The sequence below is a fragment of the Agelaius tricolor genome, unplaced genomic scaffold, assembly GCF_023055355.1.
Source record: "Agelaius tricolor isolate 1412-34295 unplaced genomic scaffold, bAgeTri1.0.p SCAF_2, whole genome shotgun sequence".
Lineage (NCBI taxonomy): Eukaryota > Metazoa > Chordata > Aves > Passeriformes > Icteridae > Agelaius > Agelaius tricolor.
The window spans coordinates 77,104,523-77,121,927 of record NW_027269262.1 but is presented as its reverse complement, the minus strand read 5'-3'; the positions used below and the strand labels follow the sequence as shown (position 1 = coordinate 77,121,927).

At 34.9% G+C, this 17,405-nt stretch overlaps 1 protein-coding gene across 1 annotated transcript in view; it reads right to left on the bottom strand.

Annotated features, from left to right (window-relative positions):
- The window catches only part of MMP16 (matrix metallopeptidase 16), a 174,057-nt gene that overhangs the window by 79,070 nt on the left and 77,582 nt on the right, over nucleotides 1-17,405 (bottom strand). The window contains exons 2-3 of the mRNA XM_071421634.1: nucleotides 11,089-11,237; nucleotides 3,442-3,564 (exon numbers count right to left, since the gene is read on the bottom strand). Coding sequence (XP_071277735.1) covers nucleotides 3,442-3,564; nucleotides 11,089-11,237 — 272 coding nt within the window. The remainder of the gene's footprint in view (nucleotides 1-3,441; nucleotides 3,565-11,088; nucleotides 11,238-17,405) is intronic.

Sequence of the window (17,405 nt, the reverse complement as noted above, 5' to 3'; positions counted from 1 at the left end):
CTTAAAAGCCAGATAAGACTTTTCATTGCATACTGAAGCTCCCAGCTAGCATTCATTCATTTATCTGAACAGCATAAAGTTAGACCCGTTCAAATCTTTCATTTTCTTTCAGAAATGAAATCTAGGATATATCTAATTTGTAAAAAAAAAAATGGCAATTATCTGGGGCTTGACCCATTGTCCACTGAAGTCAAGAAAAAGATGAAATTATTTATAGTGGGTTTGGGATGAATCTATTGACTATCTACAGCTAAGTTTCCTGCACCAATTAAATTTATTACATATTGCTGATTGATTAAACTTGTTTTTTCCTTACTTAAACAAGAAAAAACAAATCAGGGTAGATCTTCAATTATTATTTTATTTTAAATCATTACAAGTTCTAACTCATGGTTATAAATCAAGACAAATCTTTTATTTTTACAGAATATTCTCCAATTTTACTTGCAAAAGTATTTTGCAGATAGAATAATCTGGGCAGTTGAGAAATTACTGACTGCTGGAGTTCAGATTATGAATATTATTCACAGAATTCTGATGAGGAGTGCTTCAAATTCAATATTTCTCTATCTAAATTTGACATATAAATATTTATACTCTATTTTTACAAAAGTGAAAACTTTATTGATTCACATTGTTGCTCCTTCTTTAAAGTACTGGATTATTAACTTTTCTAGCAAAAGAGAAGGTGACTATATTTTTGAGAATCATATGTGCCTTCATAAATACCCCTTAAATTAAAAAAAAAAAACTTTAATTTTTAAAAATCCATTCATAGCTTTCTTAAATTTCTTCTCTGATTCTGTACAATGTTCAGAGATTGTTGTGTAACCTCATACAGCCTAAAATACTAAGGAAAGATTAGGACTATATCATTAAGATCTTTGTAGCTTTTTCTGTAATGGAGTTGTAATTTTCTTGTACCCTAGATGTTCTCTTTCACCCCTATACTCTTCTGTCTGGTAAAGAGTTTCAAATAGTTTATGTTTATTTGTAAAAGGGGTGTTATTCTATAGCATGTGTACTAATAATGTTCACAAGGTTTATCAGTATGAACTATACCAGGCAGAAAAATACTGTAAACTGGGTAATTTCATCAGAAACAGAAATTCTAACAAACATCACACATCAGTTCAAATGAGAAGAAAGATGCATTCCCTGAGGGAGAGCAAGCATAATTAATGCAGCCCATTGCACATTCCATGCGGATGTTTCCAATGCTGGAAATCTGTATTTTGGTTCTCTCTGTAAACACATTACATTCTAAGAATAAATATCACCTAAGTCCAAAATTTAATATGTTGTGAAAGGGACATAATAAATGTTCAAAATGTAATATGGGGAAAAAATACATTATGAATGTAACTTCTAATTATAATTGTAATTTTAAGTCGCTTCTTTGGAACTCCATCTTGAAATATTGCAGAACTGTTTCAGGTGGAAAAACTACACATTGAAAATATGGAAATGTTCCAGGGCAAGGAATGGTGGAGCTTGCTTTTGGGAATATTTATTGTAGGGTTTTGGTTTTGGTTTCCAAAAAATTGTAAGCTGTAGCATGCACTGAAATGAAGGAGAAATTGCTCTTTCTGTGGAGGAATTAGGAAACTGGCTTAGCAAGCAAACTTCAGACTGCAAGGTTCAACTGGCCAGGAAGGCACAGAATGCAGCTGGAAACCTGCAAGTTATAAAGAGACTGAGGAATGGCACAGAAAAATGGAGAAATGAAACTAGACATATGATTAAAATTTTAGGAAACAAAGCAGGTTAAATGTCATTAATTTAATATGTCCTAAGCCTGTAAGCAGGGAATTGGTGAGAAGTGTGAAAAGAATCTTAGTTCTTTTTTTTTTTGGTCTTTATTTCCTTTGGGTTATTTTCTAATTCAAAAAGATAATATAACACCTTTTTTTTATTCTAATCAAATTTAGGTTTTCTATTTTAAATATATTTTGTACTGTAATTCACTGCAAAAAATATTACAGACTTATTCACTTCAAAGCTCTGCTTGACTGGAGGTCTTATCAAAGTGAGAGAGAGAGCTTTTTCAAAGAGGGGAGGCAGGAGATAAAGAACTGCTATAAATTCTTCAAAGTGAGAAAGATTACTAGATAGTTGTCACTTAGTTTAATACTGGACACCTTCATTTGTTATTTGGATTAATGCCTTGGGTGACACTCCAGAAAATATACAAGGGGTAGGATTTAGACTGTTGTAAAAAATCCTGTAATGAAATAGGGAACCAGACTCTGTACAAATCAGAGTGGTAGAAAACCACACATATGAGTAGATGCCTCCTAAGTATGCACACACTGCATTTAAATTCTAAAATGCAAATAGATATAAAGTGCTGTAGGTGGGCATTTTTATTCTAACCAACTATAAATTACATTTACATTAACAATAAAGGACTTCAGCCAATGCAACATACCAACCCCAAGCTGTCTATTGGCTGATGTTATATCAAAATGTAATGTCTTACACTAGAATTCTCTAATTCAGTTGTAAACCACAGTAGTGACATAGGGTTACCAATGAAACTATACCTTCACCAGGGTATGAGGAACAATCTATATGACAATTATGGCTTATGAACTGTAAATTTAATACTTGTATGGGTTCATGAATAATGGCACCAGATAATGAATTTGAAAACTATTTTATCCCTCAGAACTTACCCCTTTTAGATATTACAGGAATCCATGATGAGGCTGTGTAAATTTTCCAACAGTTTGTATTGGAATCCTTGGTTTGATGATAAATTATGGATTTTATATTATATACATGATGACACTTTCTCTGGTTGGCAGAGCTCTAGCGAGTACATCTTGAAAGTTTCCCTCTAACTTTCCCTTCAAGGCCTCAGTTTTGACAGCAGGCACACAGTGCTAACTATGCGCCAGACTCAGGAGTTATACAGATGTACTGCCCTGCACACACTCCTATGCCCATCATCACCTAGACTGGAAATGGTTGGGTCAGTGACTCAACAAATTATAATCAAATTAATTTCTACTTAGAACAGACCCATAGGCACCTACATTTTGCAGAGACGGACTCATTTCAATACCCTATTTTACATATTTAAATTAGAAATCTGAGTTTCATTACATACTCCTAGATTCAGAGCATTATTCCCTGAGCAGTTCCCAAGAAAGTTGAAAGGTAACCCTAAGGAAGTACTGGATGTTTAATTTATGCGGTAAGCTTTGTAGATTTTACTGGCTACTAAATACATGCAATTTTAATCCAAGAAAACAATTTGGTTCTTATGCAGCACATACATACTTTATAGGAGGTATCCATTATAGCACTTTTATATCATACAGTAATAATAAACTTCTCAAAGTATTGAAAACCATTCAGGAATTTATATTTACTCTAGATGGAAAGTCATCACTGTTAGTGACATTTGTATACCTATAGGGATATCTTTGGTACCTGTAAGTGATATGTTTGTGCTGCCATTTCTGTCCTGTTAACGCGTAGCGTTTCCGACGAATGTTAAATTTGGAGCTACCTCTTGTTTGGTCAGGCACACCACATCGAGGTTTCTTCATCCAGCTGCAAGAAACAGCACCACACATTTAAAGCAACATGGAAGAAAAATCATAGCCACTGCATCCCTAATAAAAACATGCATTATACATTATCTGTACATATAATTTATAGAGCATAGTAAACTAATAAATACAAAAGACTGTTGGCATTCTTTTAATTCAAGATACTGAAATTGCTACCTTTTTGATACTACCAATTTCTTCTATCTTACTCTTTTTCCACACAATAGAAGTATCTCATTGCAACTGTAAGCTCCTAATGGAGATATTTAACTCAGGAATTATTTCTTCAGAATATTTAATGTTCTGCACAAAATCAAGCTGAAAAATCTAAATCTCTTGCAATAAAAAAGATGATTTCAGCAGCACCAGATTTCCCAGATAAAGCTGTATTTCTACAATGCTCTTCAGTATTTCATTGTTTTCCAATATTTAAAGAAAAATGAAACTAGCCAACATTTCAAACATATTATAATTAAGATAATATCTAATTCAAAAGTATAATTTACACAGTAATATTCTTGAACTGTTTCTCACTTGTAGTGTAAGGCACTATTCAGTTCAAAGAAAATACAGCTATAAAGTCATTATTTTATAGTTGAATGACTGCAGGACAATTTACCATCAGGAAGAGAGTAAGGCTAAAGTCTTTTACTGTATAAGTAAAAGAAAAATCTCCTGTTACTTTTTCCAGTTTAATGTATTTCTATCATGCCAAACAATTACTTATGTAAAAGCTATAGTTTTCCAATGGCATTTAACAGAAGAATAGTCATACCCTATTTTCAGGCTTTCATGGACAAACTTCTGATCATTAAACTGGTATTGTTTTGTAAATAAATGTACACACAGCAGCTGTATATATGTGTGATTGAATGACAGGAGAGTAATTTCAAATGTCATCTCAGAAAGTGGATTCCCTTTGAAACATTCACAGGTAATAAAAAAAATCAAAAAAAGCAAATAGTCAATCATCAGCCTCACTTATTTTGATAAATGTGTAAGAAGTAGTTTAAAAGTACACTCATACTTGTAACACTTCATATATGCAGAAGCTATGGGTATATAGCAAACTGTTTTTCAAAGGCACAAGTAGTTGTTAAGCTCACCAGCCTGTGGGAAAATTTTCTTGATAGTACCAAGATGGGACTGCACCCCACTGGCACTGATAAGAGCCAACAAAAACTGATGTGAGACAAATCTATTAAGTAGTATTGGTCAAGAACTAAAAACTCATGGATTTAACTGCCTTAACTGGAGACATCAAGTTCACAATCGCCTGTTTCTAATAAGTTATAATTTCTATTCAGAATACTTATGCATGGCACATAAAATAGCTGATCTACAAGGAAAACAATGTTTTTCCCTAGTGCCTGCAAAGACTGTACTGCAAAAATCTAAAAACCCTTATCCCACCAGCATTTGCTGAAATGCCCTGAAATTTTACTTCAGGTTCCTTTGATTTTTGAAATAAAATAAGAATGCAGCAAAGTAGACATTAGGGATTTTTGGGGTGAAATATTACTGAAAAGTTTAATTTGCTCTAATTATGAAAGAAAATGAAGGAAAGAAGTAGACCTCTGTTACAGACCAAAGGGCAATAATATTCTTTTATTAAAATGATATGTTTACACTTCATGAGATTGAAATTAGCTCAGACCTTCAAAAACTTTTAGACACATTGTTAATAATACTTTTTAATAAGGGTATTATAAATTATGTTGTTGAAACTGCACACAGACATTGCAGGAAAAGATGCAAACTTAACAAAGATTGGTGTTCTCACCTTAAGGTGATATCCCTACATCAAGAGCAAGAAGCAAGGAATAAAGCAAAACCAAATAAATATTATATTTTGTTAGAAACACTGCACAAAGATATTGCATAAAATATACATATACATATATCACTCATAGTTGTATCATTTCAAGGGCAATGACTTAAAAGTCATTGAATTAGCCCTTTCCCTTCTCCAAAAAACTTACATTACTTAGCTTAACTGATGGAGACCTATTTTAATAACAGGGTTTGCTCACTAGCAAGCTAGGAGCAGATAAGAGTAAATATTCTAAGTTCTGAATTTAAAAATTCATCTTCAAAGCTATTGAAAAAATTTTTCAAGCCAAAAGATTCAATAATCTTACAGAAAATCGTGTTAATGTAAAAATTTTTTCACAGTTTAGAACTAATACTAAATGTCAAGAACAGTAGGTAATGTGGATTCAAAAGTCAACATTGTATTATCTTACTAGAACTACTGACAATCCTTTTTTAACAAAACAAAATGTGGCCCAAAATAACATGTTATGAAATTCAAGCAGTCACAATTTTTTCCTGTACTGATTTTGAAGTAGTGTGTACCTATCAAGGACATCATGTTTGTACCCTTATTGGCTTGGACAGAGAAGGGATGTTCCAAGTTGTCGTGCTGTCTGAACCACTAATGTTCTTACTATTGTTACATGAGGTCTGGGACTGTAGTTCACACAACATAAATCCAAATATAAATCAAATGGAAGTCATTGCAGGCATGGTTCAGTAGCTTTTGGGAAATTATCTTCATGTAAAATTTAAGGAAAGATGCAATTTGCAGCTGAAGATTTGGTACATCACCAAATCTATCACCTAGACCTTAGCTGAGCTAAGTTTAGATGTCAAATTTTAAACAAACCAGTGCATGCCTAGTATGGGAGCTCAGTATTTTCAAGCACAGAAATGAGGCAAAATATTAACAACTTCAGACAGATAAATTTTCCTTAGATTTCTATAAAATTTTAATTTATTTTTCAACAGTAATTGTTCTGACACACATTGGGAGGAGGACTTCTCTTAGTAATTATCATTAATGCTCATGACATTCCAGATACTTAGCACATAATATGGTCTTCCCTTGGGGAAATTGACAAATGAAACATTGATTTCTATGTTCTTCCAAATATAGATTCTTCTAACGTGATATGATCAAGGTCTTCCATGTTCCTGATTGTTTGTTGGAGTTTAATTTTTTGACATGTTTTTGAAATGTTTTGAAATATGCTTCATTTTTAAAAGGTGTATACAAGTAATGATTTTGCCTCTCTTTCATCACTTTGTTTTTGAACTTTGAGAAATCTTTTCTGCAGCAGCCCTTCAAAATTAATATTTTATAAGTACTCAATAAAGAGGCTTAATTGTGACTAATGTTCTCTATCTGTACACTGTGTCACATCACATTCCTCTTCTAACTCCATTAGCTTGAATCTTAAGGAACTATATATGTCAAGAAAATTTAAATATTTTAGACTCACAGCAAATCTAGAAAGATTAAAAGAAAAATATGCAGCAAAACTGTGATGCTCTTCCAGTAGAGAGATGAAACTGAACTTCTATCTCAAGCCACTTGCCTAACCATATTTTGTTTTTGTTTTCTAGGAGGATAAATTTCTTTCTGTCTCTTATTTTTCTTAAGCCTTCAAGAAAAAAATTTACCCTCACAGAATCAAACAATTAAAAATTATAAATTTGGTTGAAGGCCCAAACTGCTTTATCCCTTATCAAAATTGCTGCTAAGGTTGCACAATTGTTCTGTTGTTGTTGGGCTTTGGGGGTTATTTGGGACAGAGTTATAGCAAAAAAGGAAACTAAAAGAGAAGGTTCAGCTTGAGTTACTGCAACTCAACTTAGTGGTTGGACAAATTATAGATGTCTATTTAAGAAAACTACTGAATTATACCCTTAAACTTGTAGTGAGGAGAAGACATCCCTATGAATGTCTTTCAAAGCATCTTTACTTATGTAGTCTGCTATTACAGGATTTATTGACACTTGGTAAGTAAAAAGAGACAGTCAAAGAGTGATGTAAGATATTGTATTTCAGCCCTGGTGATTCCTTTTTTAAGACTTCTCATTGGATATTTGCTGGGGATACCGACCTTATGTACACTTTTGTACAAAAAAAATTACTAATATACTAAGAAAATAAACCACTGGATCAATTCCAACAGCTCAGAATTTACTTTGTGACTGATAGTTAATATATAAACAGCAGAGAGCATGGTTAGAAGTTCATCTAAGCATTGAAATAAGCATTTTTGCCATTTATTTCAAAAGGATGACATTAGAATAAAATGAAAGCTTCGTTATTATTGCACAGATTTAGTCAGTATCCGATACATGACCATTGCACCTGTATATCAGGAAGTTTGCAGTGTACTCCTCGAAAGTGCAAAACAAGTCTTGGGAATATGTATAGCAGTTTTAAGAGAAGACAACAACTAGTCTTTTTCTACAATGTTTCTTTTAGGGATGCCAAGACAGTGGGTCCAGTTTTAGAACTGGTTTTTTTTTCATGAAACATTGACTGTGTTTGGTAATATATAAATGACACACAGAAAATACTGTGGCACTCCATGCAAACATTAGACAGTATTTTCATTGGGTTAGCCATTCTCATGGTACTTGCATTCAGAACCTCCCCCACATTTCTACACCATTATAAGGATGTCTCTTCCTACCACTCACTCTTCCCTGGAAGAGTGAGTAGTGAGTATCATTGGAAAGCATGTATCATTCTTTCCAAGACACTTGAGAAAAAAAAAAATAGCAAAACCAAGTGAATGCTGAGTAGTAGGGAGAGGATGAACACTGTTCATATTTAAGCATACCAAAATATTCATTGAGGGATTATCTTTTTTTTCAGAGCAGCAAAATCCCCCCAGGAGACATTTGATGGTGCTGATGCTGTAGGACATTATTTCTTTGTTAATTCCACCAAAGTTAGTTCCTATGAAGTTGCTACTATAACTTTTTAAATTGTTTGTCCTTCTGAAGACAAAGAGGCACATCATAATCTCTTCTCAAGATGTGTCAAAGAAGCAGGTAAATCCTCTTGCATAAGATGAGAACATATTTTTAATGAGGTTCCTGCTTTATTTAGTATTTGGAACATCAGCATTGTTAATTATTACAGCATATTAATCCCAGAGAAACAAATTACAAACTGTCACATATTTCTGACCTAAAGAGTATATATACTTTCTGTGTAAATGAAAGGGAAAAAAATTTCAAAAATTTACAAAATAATGCCACAAATGAACAACTGAAAAACAATCTACCCTTTATTATGCAGTCATATCACCATGAATATTCAGTGATGTGAACTGATGGTACCTTGAGGCGAGAATTTAGTTAAAAATCAGGTTTTTATTGCTTTGCTTTTTCAACACCAATGTAAGTGTGACAAGCCTTTAAGAGTCAGTTCTGTTCCTAACTTGACTCAAGTTAAGTGTGACTCCAAATATCTATGTATATGCAGCATTTATCCAGCATGAGTTACATGTATCTAAGAACTGCAATATATTAATGTATCTTTCTGTGTAGAAGAAAATCATGCATCAAAAGATCTCGAAGACTCAATATTCACCACTTTACAAGATTAATATTTTGGATTGCTGCACAGATGGATTTCTTGCTCTCTTAAATTGCAGAAGTGTAGAAAGTCTTGCTGGACAAAATGCCAAATTAGCAACATTAACCATCTCCATTTGAGTTTAGAATTTTGGGTTGTTTTTTTTTTTCAATTCTCCAGCTCATACTATAAATTGAGATGGCCTCTGCTTTCCCTCAGGTTACCCCTTTCTGTCTCTTTTGTGCTGCTGTGAACAGACTATTTTAGTGAAATACATTGTCTCTGACAAAGCTGCTACTAACGTGTCTTGAAAAGGGTCCTGGTTATTACTGGCAGCACTCTCTCCTCAAAGATCAGTCACTGAAGCTCTATGAAGAGCACAGACTCCTCACCCTGCAGAGGACCATAAACATACTTTGAGCATGGCTCTCTCACAAGGCATTTACTGCTATTGCACTGCATGGTCTGTGGTCCTTTAAATTCCTAAACTGAGAGATGCATGATCAACTCACCTCCCCTGAGGGCAGCCACAAAATCTGCTTTGTTTTATTGCTTTTCAATGCAATGGAGTATGTGTCAGTGGAATAAAATGATTTTTCCAATCCTGACAGCATTTTGTGTAGTCTCTTCCCTAAACTCTAAATGATAGAAAGATCATTAATGTCATCTACTTTACCATAAAAAAATAACAAAAGATGACACATCAGGTTGGGGGTGGTAAAAGGGAAATAAAGGACAATTTCCCCCCCTCCTCCAATAAGGATTTTAGAGCAGTAGAAGCATATTTCACTGAAGCAAGTGTTGGATATGCAGTGACAGCACTATTGAATTATTGCTTGCTTTTCAAGCAAAGTAACTTTTTCTGAAATCACAAGATAATCTTTATCACAATTTAACTGAAATGAGTCCAACAAGCACTCCAAATCAGAGAATAGTTTAAATTTGAAAAGACCTCTACCATCATTGATTCTAACCATTATCATGGCACTGCCAAATCCACCATCAAACCATGCCCCTAAGTGCCATATCGACACTTTCCTGGGCAGCCTGTTTCAATGCTTGACAACTCTGTAGGTGAAGAACTGTTTCCTAATATCCATCTAAACCTCCCCTGGTGCAACTTGAGCCTTGTCAGGTCACTTTTTACTTGGGAGAAGGGGCTGACCCCTGCCTAGCTATAACCTCCTTTCAGGTAGCTATAGAGAGTGGTAACATATCCCTGAGCCCCTTTTTTTTAAGTTAAACAGCCACAATTCCCACAGCTGCTCCTCACAGGATTCATGCTCCAGACCATTCCTCAGCCATGTTACCCTCCTCTGGACATACTCCAGCACCTCAATGTCCTTCTTGCAGTGAAGGGCCCAAAATAGAATGGGAGATTCAAGGATAGGCCACACCAGTGTGAAGTACAGGGGCATAATCACTGCCCTGGTCCTGCTGTCTTAAACCCAGATATGTTCTCTTAATTGTGTATTAATAGTCCCTGGTTTTTTGTTTTGGGTTTTTTTTGGGGACATTTTTAAAATTTGGAATAGTACAGAGTTGTTTGAAATTGTCCTGTAATAGCTCTTTCACAGAGTTTCTCTGTGTCCATTCTGTCACCAAAATCAGACACAGAGCCAGAAACAACTTCAGAATCGCAAAGGGCATGCAAAACTAATTCAATTTTACTGCATGTTAAAATCACTACACCTGTTTTTTGTAACTAGAAACTATTAGAAAACAAATGGGCCAGTAGAGTCTGCCAAATTGAATAAATAAGAATAAAGAAATTTACACTAAAGATTTTCCAGTAAAACAGGACTCCTTCAACTGTGATTCATTTCACAGATTCTTGCCAGTTTCAAATATGTTTTCTCCCTTCCACAATGATGACCTTTTGGTCCTTACTTTAGGTAACCCTGTGATATCTTGTTTACAATCACTTGCCCAAAGGCAGACATCAGTTAGGCAGGTGATGACCTGCTACCACGAAATAAAAAAGCTGAAGAAAATGAAAAGGCAAGGAAGAGAGAAACGATTTTCCTCCCCATCTGAAGCTGCAACACTATTTGGATACTCCAGTTATGCTGCTGCTTCCCCGTTCTATTTTACCCTGCTTGAAACAGAAAAGTCAAGAGCAGTTCAGTACTGGTTACTTACTCAATTGTGTTCCTGTCCACTTTTCCTGTCATATTAATGCCATAGAACTGCTGCATGGCAGCTATAGCTGATTGCATGGTTTCTGCAGAGCGCAACACCGACATTCGGGGGTCACTTGGTGGAAGGTAGCCATACTTTTGTAACCATACCTGCAATGACAAGTGCAGTGGCTATTAAATAGAAATTAGAGATAAAGAAAATGCTCCCTAGTAATTAGTTGTATGCCATACATGAAGAAGATTCTAATTCACCAAGTATATGTCCTGCTAGTTTGGGTGCTTGGAGCTTTTATTTTATCTTCAGATAAGAAATTCTTTGGGAATTTTATTTCACCTTCTTTATTAAAGATTCTGTTGCTGTAAGACTTACAGAGTTTTCTACCCAGAAGCCATCTCTCTTTATTATCTGAAACTGCCTGCTTCAATTATTTATTTAATGTATTTATTTATTTATTTGAAGCTACAACTTAAGCAGCTAACCCTGTCTCTAGGCATTTCACATAGTGTTTTAAGCAGACAAGATATAAATCTGCAATATATGCCACATACAATTGACTGCTCACAGGGCACATAATAATATTCACCATCTACAATAACAAATCCACAATAGCTCACGCATTTACACTAAATTGTTATTGTCTCTTGAAGAACATGAAAGAGAGGGTAGGGAGACATTCAGCTTTTTGAGAATAATATCAAAATCACATACTTATAGGCAAAGCAGGTTTCAAGGAGATAGTAAAGTAGCAGAGTCTGCCTTCACTTAGAGAAAACTCTCTGATAAGAGGAACTGTCTTTTAAAATCAAGATGGACTTAATGCCAAATGCTTATGTGCTTAATTGTGCATGCACTTGTGTAGAAGTGTGAGGTCCAAATTACTGAAAGCTTTATGGATTAAAGCCACTATCTTAAGAACCCTTGGACAAGCCCTCTGAAACCTGCTGTTCTCTTGAGACAACATTCCATTAAAAAGTAGCTGCAGTTATCATGTTTCTATGTATTCTCAAAATCAAGACTATACAGAAAACAGTGATAGACTTTTGAGGAAGTGAGGACACTGATACAGCTTTAAAAATGTCTTTTCCTCTCTTTTCCTCTGAGGGCTGGAAGTGCTCACTAGAATGAAAGGTACATATATTGCCAATCTAAAAGATTCAGTTAAAATGTATTGCTGCAGTTTCACTCCCCCCAGTAACAAAATATTTGCAACCACATAAATCTGATCTTCTGTTCTTTAACAAAAAAAAAAAAAAATCAAAATTGATTCAGCCACCTCTTTCAAACATATCACACCACAATTCACGGATTCTGAATCATTACATTAATGAACGGTATCCACCCACCACACCTTACAGTGTTTTGAGGGATCTCTGCCTCATACAACACTTCTGGGTTTTTACCTGATTGTATGTACACTGTTTATATGCAGCCTAACACCAACCTATGTGTCTATTTCCGGTTTTATATTTATCTTGACAAGTCCACCATGTTAGTTTTACAGCAGGTTAACCACTGTTGTGGTGCACTCCCCTTTTATGAACACAGTGAAGATGATCACTTTGAATTAACTTATTATTAAGGTTCACTTTACTAACACCAAATGTGCTTTATAGGTGAACATTGGCTCAGTGTAAGTAAAAGATCAAACTGGAATTAAAGATTGTAGAAATCTTCAGGTTATGAGGTGAGATATTTCTAATTTAAACATGTTTACCTTAAACACACATTTACCTGTGCAGTTCACACACAAATTCAACAACCACAGAATCACAAAATCACTGAATACTCTGAGTTGGAAGGGACCCACAGGGATCATCAAATCCAACCCTTAAATGAATGGCCCGCAGGGATCAAACCCACAATCTGTTTGTGAGCTCCACAAAACAGGGAAATACAACAGGATAGGGAGGATAGACAGGATTAAGATCCAGGCTGAAGTCCTTCATCTTCACACTATCTCTGTATACAGGAACCATTCAGAATAAGGAAATTTTGTTTAATAGATGGGAAAATGTGCTTATTTACAATATAAATGAATTGCTACAATCAGTACCTACATACAATGTTATATATTCATACCTTCTTACACTTTGCAGTTTTAAGGAAGAGCTTGTGTACATTAAGTGTGTGCAAGATTTGGGTAAGTACAGAAATAACTTTGTTTATGTGCCACTTTGCAGATGAAGCCTGTTCTTCCCTACATTATTGGAAGATAGCTCTGAAAGGCCAGACAGAGCCTGAATGTTGGCAAGAACAATGTACTAGGCAGAAACAAGATCATGGAACTAAGAAATAAATGTCTGACACAGAGTGGATTGATTCCAGCATAGTATGTACAGTCTCTTTGCATTAATATTTACAATGAGTACATTTAATAATGGGGTTATTTTTATATTCATCTTCTCAAGGCAATGATATCAAAACAAATAGTAAGGGAAGAAAAATAGTTTTGAGTAGCATGTCACAGTTATGTAAAATGGTGCCACCTTCTTGCCACCTTCTCAGCAAGAACTTGGTATGCAGACACAGATCAGGGCTTTTTATGAAGCTCTCAGGTGCTAAGGGCAGACAAAATTGCTTGATAAGCTTGGGAGGTCACCTATCACCACACAAAACTATCCTCACTGCAGCATAACTGAAGAAGTCAGAAGTAGGGGGTTGCAAGTAAGAAAACTTGCCAGAAGTTAAACTTTCAGATATCTCAATTAGCAAAGATTTTAATAGAGACAGAAAAAATATCTTGGGGACTACTGCTCATGGGAGAAGTAGGGCAGGGAGAACAAACAGGAATCTAGCCGAGTGCCACTGCAGACACACTTGGCAGAAAAGGAAAAGAGAGTTGGCTCAGAAACAGCAGGAGAGGACAGTATAGCCTTTCTCTATTTAAAAAGTCTTACATGCAAGGTAAGTACAGGATGCCTGAAAGCCACCCCCAATCATTGAACAAAGGAAATAGACCACCTGGGTCTTCCCTCAGCCTTCAAAATAGCATAGAAGACACAGCCAACATACTGGAAAGTCAGATGACACTCTAAAAGTAAGTTTCTTTTTGAAAATTCAGACAAATCGACCTCAGGTGAATGTTTGAGAGCTAGTAGCATTCAGTGTTACAGAATTCTTTACTCTGTCCTTATGAGAAAGAATTATGAAACAAGAAAAAGACAGAAAATCTGGTTCTGCAGTTTTCTGCAAGAAGAATAAAAACTTTTGAAGGACCTTGGCTAGGACTACCAGATATCTGAAATATGCACCTCAGATTTTATTGTTCGTAGTCCAAATGCTGTGAACTATAGAAGAGAAGCTTAACTTAAAGCCCAGAATATATAGCAAAACAGCAAAGAGGAAAAGAAACAGTGTGAGAAGGAGAATGAAAGAAAAAAAAATTCTCTTGGTCTTGTACTTTTGAGGAAAGCTATAAAATAAATTATACAGAGAAGAATTCCCCCCCCCCCCCCAATGAAATTAGACTTAGTCTGCCTTTAAGGTACTTCAGCAATGACAGTGTCTTGGCAAGCCTCATCCTGACGAAATCTTTGGTCTTGGAACAAAGAAATAGTGAAGTAGATCCCTCTAACATGCAATGTCTTGGATGCCATTGCACAGACTCCAAATAAGCGATAGTTTTCATTCCTTTCTACAATTTAAGATAAAATACTGCTACTTCAACTCAAGTTTTTGGGAAAGTCTTTCTTGTCCTGCTGCAAAATGAGTTCCATGGTATCTCTCAGGTAACCACAGAAAAACACAGCTGGAAGGCAATAGGTTCCACCATTTCCCTCTCTAGTACAGTGCTTTAGTATCCCACCACTGTGAAGCTTCCTTTAGAGTTGAATTCTTCTTACTATGATTTAATACTAATTTAAGCCTGTAACTTTTCATTTTACCTGCTACAGGTAGAGGGAACCAATTATTTCCCTTCTGAAGCAGCCTTTTATGTATTGAACTTTCTGATTTCACTCTTTTTAATATTTTAAAAATGAACTAAAGAAACCTCTTTTGCTTAATCATATTTCATTATCTGTCTTAACCTCCAGAGAACCTGAAGCTAAAGTCTATCTTTACTAAGCATCTGCTTGCACTAGATTTCTGTTAGTTCCCATTGTTGGCCTATTAACAAACACTGGAGTTTAGCTGTAGTGTTAGGAGTAATTCAGAAAAATATGGACCAAATATTTCACTTTGGAAAAAAACCAAAAAAATACCAGAAGAAACACAAATAAAATTACCCTAAAATATTTGTATTCAATAACAGAACTTCAAGGCTTATGTCCCATGTGTTTATACATTTTGAAATTGTAAACCCATGTTTTACACATTTTTTCCCACCAGAAAAGTTTTTTCAGCCTAATTCCACTTTCTGTTCTCATAATTGTAAAGAAAATGGGAAACAGAATCCACTGGTGAGGAAATCTGTAGACATGACAGGAGTTTGTTGAGGACCTGACAGTTCTGCAGGAATCCATGGAACCTGTAAGTGCTCAGCATATGAGCTTTATCACCTTCCAGATTTTGGATGTCATTGACTAGATACCTAGTGTTTGAGGTTTTTTAATGACATGATGAAAAAAATCTTTTCATTTTAGTTTGTAACTGCTACTTATGCTGTGCTGTGTGGATCATCTGGCTGTGGAACAGATAGAACTTTCTCACATGGCTGTATTTTTTTTCTCCTCTAAAGAATAAAGAATGGGCTAACTTAAAGTGTATTAAACACACCAAGGAATCCTAATCATTAAGATCTGTGCTTGTTTAGGAAGAAAGATTGATTTAAAAAACAGTATGTCTACAACAAACTCTTATTAAGAACAAAGAAAATGGATGTATTATCATTAAAGATTAAAGAAGAATATTATTAAGACAATCAGAGTTTCAGATAGATTACTGATTTCTAAGAGAGAAGAAAGCTTAGCAACAAATGATTAACATTCCTGAATAACAGCACATAGTATAAGCTACAATACAATTATGTTCTATGAACCTGAAAGTTTAGTAAATCAGTCTAGTAAAGCACAAATAAAAACAATTTCATAAATATCTTCAGTAGTGCAGCTGCATATAATCATTATTCATGTATTCCTATTCCTGTTTTAGATTTTATCTGCAGACTTACTATCTTTACTGAGTAAAACTGTGATATTTCATAATTTCAAAATATTTTGACTTCTGTTTTTTAATATATTTCCACCAAAGACACTCTAAGTGAAATTATTTTAAGTGTCTGAGTAATTCAGATTTGTATTTTCAAAAAGCATATATTTACAATTCTAACTTACAGAGATCACCCCAGGATTTAGTTGTTCAAGTGCTGATGTAATTTTGAATGGCATTGAAGGCTTTAACTATAGTAAGGATAAATAAGCAAGCTCTAGAATTGGTATCCATATGACTAAATTGTTTCTTCATTTAGGTCAAATAATCATAGCTAATGGTGTGGTTTAATTACAGACCCACCTACCACAGCTAATACTGACTTTTCAGTGACAACTTGATAGACAATTAGTCAGAAATAAACCAAAGTGTTTACACAGAGCATTATATGAAATCTTCTGATGTCTTTCCTTCCTCTCGCCTCCAGTGCCACCAGTTCCCCATCAGTGGTGTTTTTTCTTCTTAACCGAGTACACAGATGTGAATGGGTATATGGTGCATGGCATACAGCCAGTAAGGAAAAATACTTCCAAGAAAAAACACACACAGTCCAGGAGACTCTACCTAGTCTATCAGTAATGTCTACAGAATGAAAATAAGAATTATGATAGATAAAACAGAAGTTTAATAGTCATGATTGGTTTAGTACCTGTGGCTTTGAGATAATTAATCCTTAACAATTAAAAAATCAGCTTGCATGTTCAGAGTGCACTGAAGCTAACAAACAAATCAATTTCTTGTAAATTGTATAGTAGTGTGGAAAAGATCTTAAAATGAAGGAAGCATCTTCAGACCAAGAAATTATCTTTTTTACTGCTTTGAATATGCCAGAAAGAAAAGGTCAAAACACCATCTTGCAAAATTTCGTTCCCCATTGACATAAACTAGGAAGTGACCAGCCTATTTTCTTGTGAATTATTGTGGCAACCCTCCCCAAGAAACAATTTACATGTGACACTGGAACATCCTTAGACACATTAATGATAGTAATCTTTACTGGGGGTTTCAAAAATTGTAGCAGGGACATAATAATTCAGACAAGTCTGTGGGATGTCTAGGTTGCAGCCTGCACTACAGTAAATACTTGGATACAGTTGACCTCAAAGTGGGTCACAGAAGAGAATAAATTTGGCTTCACTGGGTTCAGTGTTTCTGCAGCTAGTCAGTTC